Source organism: Heterostelium album (assembly GCF_000004825.1).
Source record: "Heterostelium album PN500 unplaced genomic scaffold PPL_scaffold1, whole genome shotgun sequence".
Lineage (NCBI taxonomy): Eukaryota > Evosea > Eumycetozoa > Acytosteliales > Acytosteliaceae > Heterostelium > Heterostelium album.
In genome coordinates, this window is record NW_008805063.1 from 1,418,687 (window position 1) to 1,429,661 (window position 10,975).

Here is a 10,975-nt window from a genome sequence, read left to right on the forward strand (position 1 = left end):
TTTATTAGGAAAAAAATAATTTTATTTTATTGTTAAAAAAAAAGGTACCAGTTTTTTATATTGGATTATTATTATTATTGTTATTAATGTTAATGTTGATTTAAGAAAGATGGAAAGATGATTGACCTTCTTTCATTGCGTATATAAGCTTTGTTTTCATAATTTCTTTGGTGGTGTAATCTGGAAGTTTGATATAATTTGTACATGACATGACACTAAGTAATGAATCGTCAGCAGATGCCGGTGGGTTGTTGTGCTTCTTTACGATGGTGAGTCTAGGGTTGAGACCCTTGAAGCCTTGGATCGGAAGGTGTGGACTACCAGTGATGAAAAGGAGGAACTGTTTTCTTTCGTCCGGTGTGAAATTAGAGAGAATCTTAAAGAAGTTCTGAACGGCAATACTCGAGTTGGTGTATCCGTGGTCACACTTGGTACTCTCCATCAATGAATCCACTGTCCAATCGTTATCGGAACCTGTCAGTGAACCACACAACAACGATTCAACCTCCTGTATCGAGAATGGACCGAGTGAAGTGAGAGGGAAGATCTGATTGAATCCCTCTTTGAAAGCATCGATCTGCTGAATCACACCGGAATATAAAAAGTTCATTACCACCAAATTCAAATATTCCTCCAAATTATTTAATGTAACATTAATATTTGTTCCATTTTCCTAGTTTAAAACAAAAATAATTATTATGTTAATATAATAAATCTAGTTAATTAAATCAATCTTATTAAATAACTCTTACTTTAAGTTCCCAATTTGGATAACCTGGTAAAACAAAATCTAAACATAAATCTTCGATTGTGGCACCATCAATTCTAAGTTTGGAAATTTCGGTTTGTTTTTCTTGAGTGCTCAGCTGAGTGTTGTTGTTGATATCTTTCATCTTGAGAACTACTTTGTAAAGACTGGCAAGTGAATTGTAAAGGGATGGTGCAATAATTTTGAGATCCTCAAACGATAGATCCTTATTGGTCATATATTTATAAAATGGCTTTGAGAGTGGAAGATCCACCAGTCTCTGATCGAAAAATGCTTTGGCAACAAAGGTTCCCAAGAATTTAAAGTAGTCGAGAATCTTCTTTGGCACGGTGCCAGGAATCAGTGGTTTGGGGAACAATCCACCGGCATTATATACATAAGGTGAGGTGCTGTCAGCATTCGCGACCAAACTCTCAGAGTCGCAGTACCAGAGATTCAAATCTTTTCTCTGCACCTCACGAGACACCAATGTGAAGAACTCCAGGGTTGGACCCAATCCAGTACCGACCTCGCCAAAGTACTCAACCTCCAAGATTGATTTGGTCTTTCCGTACAACTCCATCACCTTGACGGCAGAGTCCAATATACGGTTTCTATATATTCTAACCTTTTGACGCTGGATTCTACCGACACGCACCTCTCCTTGTTGGCCACTTCGCGAATCGTGTGTCTGGCGAATGAGATCCTGACGTTGTTGGAGAGTGGACAGAGCTCTTGCAATGCCAAACGAGGTGGAGTAGAAGAATAAACGCTTACACTCGAATGGGAAGAGGAATGGACAATAGGTGAGTAGTTGCTTGCACCAATCGGGAAGTGCACCACCACACAGTGCCAATGGATCTTGAAGCTGACGCATCACCTTGGCAGTGAGTTTCTGTGAAACAAACTCTGTCTGTGATATGTAGTTCTTGTCGAATGCATAGGTCGACTGTAGAGTATGACTAAAGTTCAATGTATATAATATTCTGAGTAGTGATATAATCTCGTAGGTGGTATCGTTCGATGACAGCGGGAAGGTGTGTCCTTCTTCGAGGAAACTGACAACACTCGATTCACCTAAATTTTTAATCGATGGTTTGGTTGTGGTTGCTGCGAGTTGTTGTGAGTTGGGTTGCTCAATCTCTGACGGTGTCAAATAACGATACTTCAAGGTGTGAGTACCTTCCCATAATCTATTAGTTGGTATTGAACCTTCATTGGATTGATCGATACCATACGAACTATTATTGTTGTTATTATTGTTGTTGTTATTGTTATTGGCGACCAAAAGTGAACTTGATGATTTTGCAATCTTTTGAACAGCTTGGAATATGGTGAAACTTGGAAGAAGTCGTTGTCCATCTACAAAGATTGCCAGCTTTGGTGCTGGTCCTGAAGAGCCTGGCTGTACACTTGATGAAGATGCTGTCAAAGGTGTTTGTGGTGGGGTTGTAGACATTGGTGAGTTTGGTTGCACATGTGAGGAAGATGATGCAGAGGAGGAGGAAGCCAATGGAGCAGCATTACTACTGCTGCTGCTGCTACTGGTGGTTGTAGTTGTGGTGGTGGTGGTCGATGTGTTGCTGGTTGGCACTGGAATGGTGCCAGATGAGGAGAGTGAAGCATCGCTGACTTTTACATCGTGGACAGGCTCTGTTTCTCCTTCGTTTACATCTTCGTTGTTTTGCAACAACTCGTCGTCTTCGTAGTCGTCGTGGTAGTCTTCATCGTCGTCTTCATCCTCCGATTTCTCTTTGATGCTAGTCGACGAGTGGATTGGTGTCGATGATTTCGGTGAGCTGCTGTCAGTCTTGGTTGGAGTGGTCGGAGTGGCGTCGGCCTGTTGCTTCTGAATGACACGTGATGTCAAGAACTCCTCGATCGCTGTGATAGTAGCAAGTGGTTCGATCAACACGACATTCAGTGAGTAGTCTTTGAGTGAATCGTCGGAACCTTCTTTGACCAACTTCAACTTGAATGGCTGTGCGAGGTATTTCAATCCAGAGCTGGTTCCACCGACCTCATTGATGTTAATTGCGAAACGCTCAACTTTGGTCAGTGCATCGTGCAACTTTTGGACCAACAGTGAGAGGAGAATGGTGTGACTGCTCGACGGTTTGATAGGAGAAGAGGAAATAGTTCGATTCTCATTCTTGTATGGCACTAAAAACACCCTACAGAAACACTCTACATGATTCTTGACGTCGCCACGAGTCAAATAGGAGAGGATGCTCGATACCAGACCACTGTGGAGGAACTCGAATGCAGAGACACCCTCCTTTGTGGTGAGACAAGCACTGATCTCTTGAAGCACCTCTATTCCAGCCTCGTTGTAGCACCTGTACAGACGGTCACTCAGATTCTTGAGTGACTTCAACTCGTCAGTTGAAAGACTGTCGACATTGGTGAAATCCTTTGATGAAAGATATTTCTCTTTGAATTTACGTGCTTCCTTACAAACAAATGATTTCATGTCGTCGGGTGGCGACGATGTGCTGCCTCCGCTTGTTACCGATGTTGTAGTTGTGGTAGTGGTGGCAGTCAGTGGCGATTGAGAAGGTACCGACGATGACGGTGTGTTTGGAGGGAATTGCATTGGTGAACCAACAAAGAATGAGTTTGCGCCAAATGGAGAGCTGGCCAGAGGTGGTGGGATTCCACGTTGTGGAGTGGTCGGAATCGAGATGGGAATGGAGCTAGAGGAAGAGGAAGAGGCATGCGATTTCGATGGTGACGATGATTGTCCTGTGATGCCAGCACTCGATTGCTGACTCTCTGTATTTAGAATTGGCTCGAGCTTGGAGAGACGATCGATCTCATAGATGACACCCTCACGCTTAAAGTAGCGCTCAAAGATCGATGGTAGTTTCTCGAGCATCATCTCTGAGATCTTGAGGGCGTTCGACACGATGGTCATATCACGCGAACCAAGCAGACCAGCCAAGAACGAACTGAATGCAAAGTGTTTCAACAACTCGGTCAACATCTCCGGTGTCGAAAAGTAGAGAATCTTGCAGATGGAACCGAGACACTTGTAACGAACGGCTGGATTCACAGTGGAAGTGAACATCTCCACCAAGACTATAAACAATCCTTTACCTAGATTGTTAAGGAGCTCTGGTTGCTCACGGTAAATCTCGATTCTGGCATCCTCTTTCTCGCCAGCGGATTCACGCTTCTTACGAAGTGACCGCTGACCGGTGGAAGCGAGTGCACTAAATTCTGCGGGAAGTGGCGGTAGTAACTCATTGATCAACGACAAGATCTCATAAGACTGTTGATTGGAACGACTCATTGAACTGGCATCACTGTCCGATGGACACAATATCGATTGTATAATATTGGCAATACTCTCTTGAAGTACTACACGTGTCAAGCTTGGACAGCCATGACAGATATTCGATAGGATTCTAATGATTTGAGTGTATGTAGTTGCACTGAGTGTAATAGTGCTTGTATTCATTCCACTTAATATTCTAACTAAATGTGTAATCAATCCATCGCTAGTTATTGTTTGTAATTTTGTTTCTGAATCATAGAAACTATCTACCAATCTAGAAAAACATAAACAAACCAGTTCTAAAACTATAATGTTTAAAAAGAAATAGATATATTAAATGTTAGAATTAATTAATTATTATTATTTTACTAATAGAAGTTAGTTATTACCTTTTGCATCAGAATAAGTTAATAAATTTGATAATATTGGAATGCTGTCTTTGATCATCTCGAAACAATCTTGTGGAATCTGACGACAGATGTTGGCAGCGGTGGATAGCGCCATACGCTGGACGCCAGTGGAGAAAAAGTCAAGATAAGAGAGAACTGCCATCAGACCACCGGCACGAAGCACAGCGGTTGGCTGTTCCAGTGAGATTTTCTCGAGAGTCTGGAGTGATTGCTCTGCCAGATCTATATATTCGATTGAGAGAAGTTTGCCAATGAGTGTGACGATACCTTGATGGCTGACGACGGACGACACCGAGCCGGGTAGCGCCTCAATCATGTTGGACATTGCACGACAGGCCAGCAACATCATCTCGGGGTTGTGCTCCATATTCAGTAGATTTACGAGTGCCGGTGCAAACGAATCCGATGGAAATCCAGCCATTGTATCCTCAGTAGCAATCGAGAGAAGTTCGCACAACTCGATGAGCGACTCCATCTGTGACGACTCATCGTCACTCTTGAGACCAGAGAGAATCTGCTTCAAACGCGAACGACCCTCTATCAGTGTATTTATCAATCCTTCCCGTGAACCACCTCTGAAACCCTGTGAATTGGCGAGTTCATCCATCAAAGCACCTGTAATACCTCTCATTAAACCTTGTAGCGATGTAGGTGGTGATGTCAAATTGTTATTATTGTTATTGTTGTTGTTATTATTATTAGTGTCTTCTTGTGAAGATGACAAGGTTGTTGTTGTTGTACTGGTAGTAGCCATAGATTCATCCTTGTCATCCATCATTGAACTATCGATGTTGTCTTCCATTTCCTTTGATGCTGATTGCTTCTTTGATGTCATTCTCTTTTTTAATGGTTGATGATTTATCTTTTCCTTTGATGCCTCTGCTGTTGTGGTTGGACTAGCTTTCTTTCTCTTTGATAAAGCTGGTGATTTTGAAGGTGTTGTTGTTGATGTTGTAGTTGTAGTTGTTTTCTTTGATTTACTTGGTGTTCTAAAATAAAAAAAGATATTAGTAATATAATTTATAAATTGTTTACAATTATTCAATATACACTTACTTTGATTGTTTCTTTGATGATGAAGATGGAGATGATGATGATGATGATGAAGTGGTAGTAGTTGTAGTTGTAGTAGTTGATTCTGAACTATTATTATTATTGTTGTTGTTGTTGTTGTTATCGGTATCTAGTGAGGATGATGATAATTTGGCAGATGCATTAGCCGCAGCGATTTGGGAACGAGTTCTGATTATTGAAACAAAAGGTGATGTTGGTGTTCCAGGAACTGCACTAGTTGATGATGATGGTGATGGTGATGTTGATGTTGTAGTTGTTGTTGTGGTTGTTGGTGTATTGCTATTGTTATTGTTATTTTTGCTTTTAGATGTTGATTCTGAAGTTGTTGATGATGAACTTTTATTGTTCTCTTCAATGCCGCTGCTGCTAGATTTCCGTTTCTTCTGTCTGTCCATGCAACACTATATGTAGGCACTGTCTATTTCTTCAATATAGGATAAAATTAACTTTTCCTTTTTATGATTATTTTTTATCTTTTCTACTCTGAATCCAATCGACAATTCCAACGTTGTTTACAAGAAGGAATATTAAATTAGATAGATAAAGAATAAAATAAAAAATAAAAAAAAAGAAAAGAAAAGAAACCAAAGTACTGCTTTTTTGTTTGTTTTTGTTTAGTTTTGTTTTGTTTTGTTTTTCTCTATAAAAAAAAATTGATTATTTAAAATTGAAATTAATATTTGATTTGTATAATATCAACAATATAAGTATGTATGTAATGTATGTATTTATTGATTATTAGAAAGAAGATAATGCGAATAGATAAGATAAAATAGATTAAGAGAATAGTAGTTTAGATATTCGAGTCAAGTCAAAGTTTAAAGATTATACTTAAAGTATAATAAAAAGTGTTTTTGTTATTAAATAGTGAATGTTGATCTTGATCTTGATGATTATGATTATGATTATTACATGTGACGATAACAAGACAAAAGATGAAAGAAAAGATATAATTATCAAAGTAAATACTTTTTTTTTTTTTTTTGAATGTTGTTTAAATTGAATAATATATTAGTTGAACTTTTTTTAATTAATTTCCAACTTTTTTTTTATAAAAACAAAAATTACAACTATTATGGTTTTTTTTTTTATGCGATAGACTGTTTATTAAATAGATAAATAAGTTAATTAAGTTATTACTTTTAAAAAAATAAAAAATACTATTTATTTATCTATTCTTTTTTTTATTTTTTTACTTTGATGCGAAAAACAAATTATTTATTTGTTTTTATTATAAAAAAATAAAAAACTTACTCGTTTTAATTAAAAAATACTTGAATATATAAATAAACAGAAATAGCACAACACAATCGAAACATACACAATATAATTATGCAAAATTTTGCAAAAAAATTAAAATTAAATATTTGTCTTTTTTTTTTTTTTATTTCATTCAAGTTCAAATCTAATCAATTTTATTTGTATAAAAAAAAAAAAAAAATTTAATAAACATAAATATATATATATTTACAAATGACTTTATAACTTTTAAATAATTTCTAATTTTTTTTATTTTTATTTTATTTTTTATCTTTTTTTATTTTATCTTTTTTTTTTTTTATTTTATTTTTTGAAAGAATAATTTTAAACTTTTTATCCTTTTTGATTGTTTTTGTTTATATATATTGTTATTATTGATTATAATTATTATTGATTATTTTTATATGTTTGTGTTAAAAGGAGGTACGCTATTGAGGAATGGATGATTCAAACAGTCTCTGGCGGTAGCTCTCTTCTCTGGGTTGTAATTGAGCATCGGTAGGAGGAACTCTTCGAATTCCGATGCCTCGCGGTGTGAGAATTTGTACTTCTCGGTGAGCACGTTGTATAGTGGCCACTGAGCACTGAGCTTGGTGATACGTCGCAGTTCACCCTTGTGGTTGAAGTACTCTTTGGAGCGTGACGACAAGCTGGTGATCGATCGTGGGAATCGACCGAGCAGCTCGATCATCAGTGCGAGATGATCGTCGGATTTATCAAAGGACTTGCCAGACTTTGGTTTGAAGAGGTGGTCGCCCGTCGCCAACTCGAATGCCATGCACGCCGCACTCCAAATATCGACTGGAGTCGACCACTTGCCACGAACGATTGCCTCGGGCGAGCGATACTGTCTCGTTTGAATGTCGTCTGTAAAGTGACGATCGATCCAACAGCCGTTGCCCAGATCGACAATCTCCACCTCTGGATAGTGTGTCTCTGTCAGACACTCACTGCTCTTTGTATTATCGATAACAAAAGACTTTCCATTGACAAAGTTCAAATTGGAGTTACTATTACTATCCATATCAATATCATTATCAACATTGTTGTTGTTATTGCTGCTATTTCTTATCTTTTTAAGATCATCCTCTCCATTCCCTTCAATATCTCTTGGATGTGTAGTGTTGCTGCTACTACCACTCTTGTGACTACTGCTACTCTTGTTGAGTGAAGATTCTCTTGAGAGTTGCCGTTCTTTTGAAGTTGTAGATAAACTATTGCTGTTACTGCTGCTGCTGTTGTTGTTGCTTGTTGTTGTTGTTGTGGATGGTGGTGAAGTCGATGAAATAGTGGAGGAAGTTGGTGAAGTCGATGTTGATGTTGATGTCGATGCCGTCTCTGCTGTGACAGACGACAAATTTGAAGTTGTTGATGATTGCTCTTGTTGTTGTTGTGCTTGTTGCTGTTGATGTTGTTTGTTATTGTATTTATAAAATCCATATAGTTGACCCCATGTGAAATCCTCAGAGTGCGTGTCGAACGACTTGCAGAGAAGTACGTTCTCCGGCTTGAGATCGGTGTGTATCACCTTGCACTTGGTGTGAAGATGGTCCAGTCCGATGATGACCTGTTTCATGATCGATTTGACGAGCGTCAGTGGAATGCCTCGATAGCGGTAGTGTTTGATGAGATCGAGCAAGTTGTTTCCGAGCACTTCGAAAACCATGCAGACATGACGGCCGTGCGGTCCCTTGTGTATGAAATGATCGAGTAGCGTCGCCACTGTGTGCGTGCCGGCACTGGCAGTGAGCAGCTGGATCTCGTCCTCGGCGGTCTCCGTGTAGGACTTGGCGCTTCGCACGATCTTCAACGCGACGTTTCGCTTCGAGTCACGATCGAGACAGAGCCACACCGTCGAGAAGTGACCCCAACCGAGTTTGTCGATCACCTGGTAACGTCCGTTGAAAACGTCGTCTTTGCTCACCGGATGATAGCCACCCACCTTATAGTCGAGTATACCTTCATCGTCGGACTGCGACTGCGGTAAGTAACATATTTTCTCTACCGCCATTGTGACGTCGCCACTACTGCCAGTGGTAGTTGCTTTCTTTTTCTTTTGTTGACGTTTCTTTGTTGCTGCTGCTGTTGTTGTTGTTGGTATCGATCCACCACTGTTGTTTAGAACGGAACTTGACGATGATCCCGATAGAGTTGTTCCTACAGAACTACTGCTACTACCAAGAGTAGTGGTAGTGTTCATAGAAGTTACAGAACCCCCACCACCACCAATCGATGTTCCCAACATTGTACCTGTTGAAGTTGTCGAAGAATTACCTCCACTTCCACCACCACCTCCAAGTGTAGTTCCACCTAAAGAAGTCATTCTTTACTGCTTTCTTTCTTTAATCTAATTATAGTTTTATATTTATATTTATAATCAAACTATTATATAATTATTTCTATGCTTTTTTTACTAAAACAATCTAGTAAACTGAAAAAAAAAAAAAAAAAAACTATTGTTATTCGATTCAAAAAAAAAATTGATAAAATTGAAAAAAAAAAAAAAAAACACTTGAATTTTTTAAATAATTGTTCAATTTAAAACAAACAAAAAAATATAGTGATATTGTTAGAAATAAATATTTATAAGATTAATAAATATTAAATGAAAATATTTTCAAAAAAAAAAACAAAATCAAACGAAATAATTATCTGATAAATCAAATTTTAGTTTTAATAATTTAAAAAAAACAAAAAATTAATGTAAAAAAAAAAACACATAATTTTTTGGTTTTAGTTTTTTGTTTTCTTTTCCAATCTCAAATGAACAAATTGATTTCTTTTTGAATTTGAATTTATCAAAACATTTAAAAAAGGTGCCAACATAAAGATTAATAGGATAACGTTATTTATTGGTTTTTGGATTTTTATCAAAAAATTGTCACAATGAAAAGGTTTGAATCTGATGATGATGATGTGTTTTTCAAAAAAAATCGGATATTTATAAATTCACCTAAAAGCACATTTTTTGATCACTTTTTTTTTTTTTGTTTGATTTTTTCTGATTTTCTATTTTTTTTTTTTTTTTGATTTTTTGATTTTTTATTTTGTCTTATCTCTTACATCATCACCTAAAAAGAGAAACACTCTTCTTCTCTCTCTTTCTTTTTCATCTTTTTTTTTTTTTTTTTGTTCCACCAACAAACATCAAACAACACGTCGCTCATTCCACTTCCTCAAAATTTCATCCACAAAACCAACCAAACTAACTATCTATATTTATTTCTATCTATCAAAAATATATCTTCTTTTTTTTATTTTTTAGTAAAAGAAATTTTTCATAGAAAAAAATAGAATAGAATAGAATATATATTTTTTGTTTGTTTGTTATTATTTTATTTTATTTTTATTTGTTGGTGACAATCCGAATCGATCTTTATTTTGATCAAATCTTTATAAAATATTCGAGAATTTACAAACAAAAAAAAAACAAAAATAAAATAAAATAATCACAAAACCAAAAAAATCAGTCAATCAATAAAATCAAAGCCCCAAATTAAAAATAATTGTTTGATTTTATTTTTTTTTTTGAGAAGAACAAAGAATTATATAGAATAAAAGTGTTAGAATAGAAAGAAGTACGGTGATCGATTTTATTTTTGGTATTTGGTAATGAATAATTATTAAAATAACAACAACTTAATCATCATCATCATAGTCATCATTGTCTATATTAGTCGTTAGTCGTGGTAATCAAAACTTTACTACAAAGAATAGTTTTAAAATTTTAATTAGTTTTAATATATCATTCATCAGTAATTTTAGTCATAAATAATAAAATTTATAATAAAAGTAGTAGTAGAAGTAGTAGTTGTCGTAAAAGTAGTAATAAAAAATAGTTCGATTAGAGTAGATAGTAGTTAATTTAGCAAAAAAATAAAAAAGTTACCTGTATATATATTTAAAATTTCATTCCACGATTAAAAAATAAAACAGAGATAATTGATAGAAAGGTAAATGACAATAAAATAATATATATTAGATTCATTTCTCAATTCTACACACTCCCTATTCCTACCTCCTCTATAGTGACTTTATTTTATTTATTTTGTTTTCCATATTTTAACTAAAATAGGAAATCAATCAAATTAATTTTAACAACAAACAATAAACAATAGTAGTAGTAGATCGTCTTCAACTAAAAACAAATAATAATAACATCAATCTCATAATTCTTTATTATTACACTTGACTATACTCTAG

At 35.9% G+C, this 10,975-nt stretch overlaps 2 protein-coding genes across 2 annotated transcripts; both read right to left on the minus strand.

Annotated features, from left to right (window-relative positions):
- Nucleotides 1-100: 100 nt before the first annotated feature.
- On the minus strand, nucleotides 101-5,907 carry PPL_00617 (HECT-type E3 ubiquitin-protein ligase; the record flags this gene model as incomplete). Its single annotated transcript, XM_020571641.1, has 5 exons — nucleotides 101-673; nucleotides 753-4,294; nucleotides 4,418-4,610; nucleotides 4,821-5,427; nucleotides 5,495-5,907. 5 exons carry the CDS (start codon nucleotides 5,905-5,907, stop codon nucleotides 101-103), a joined length of 5,328 nt encoding a protein of 1,775 aa, XP_020438915.1.
- A 733-nt stretch (nucleotides 5,908-6,640) lies between these two features.
- Nucleotides 6,641-9,095, minus strand: sky1 (putative protein serine/threonine kinase; the record flags this gene model as incomplete). The annotated part of the gene is made up of 2 exons (XM_020571642.1): nucleotides 6,641-6,651; nucleotides 7,502-9,095. The coding sequence occupies 2 exons, from the start codon at nucleotides 9,093-9,095 to the stop codon at nucleotides 6,641-6,643; spliced, it is 1,605 nt and encodes a 534-aa protein (XP_020438916.1).
- Nucleotides 9,096-10,975: the final 1,880 nt, after the last annotated feature.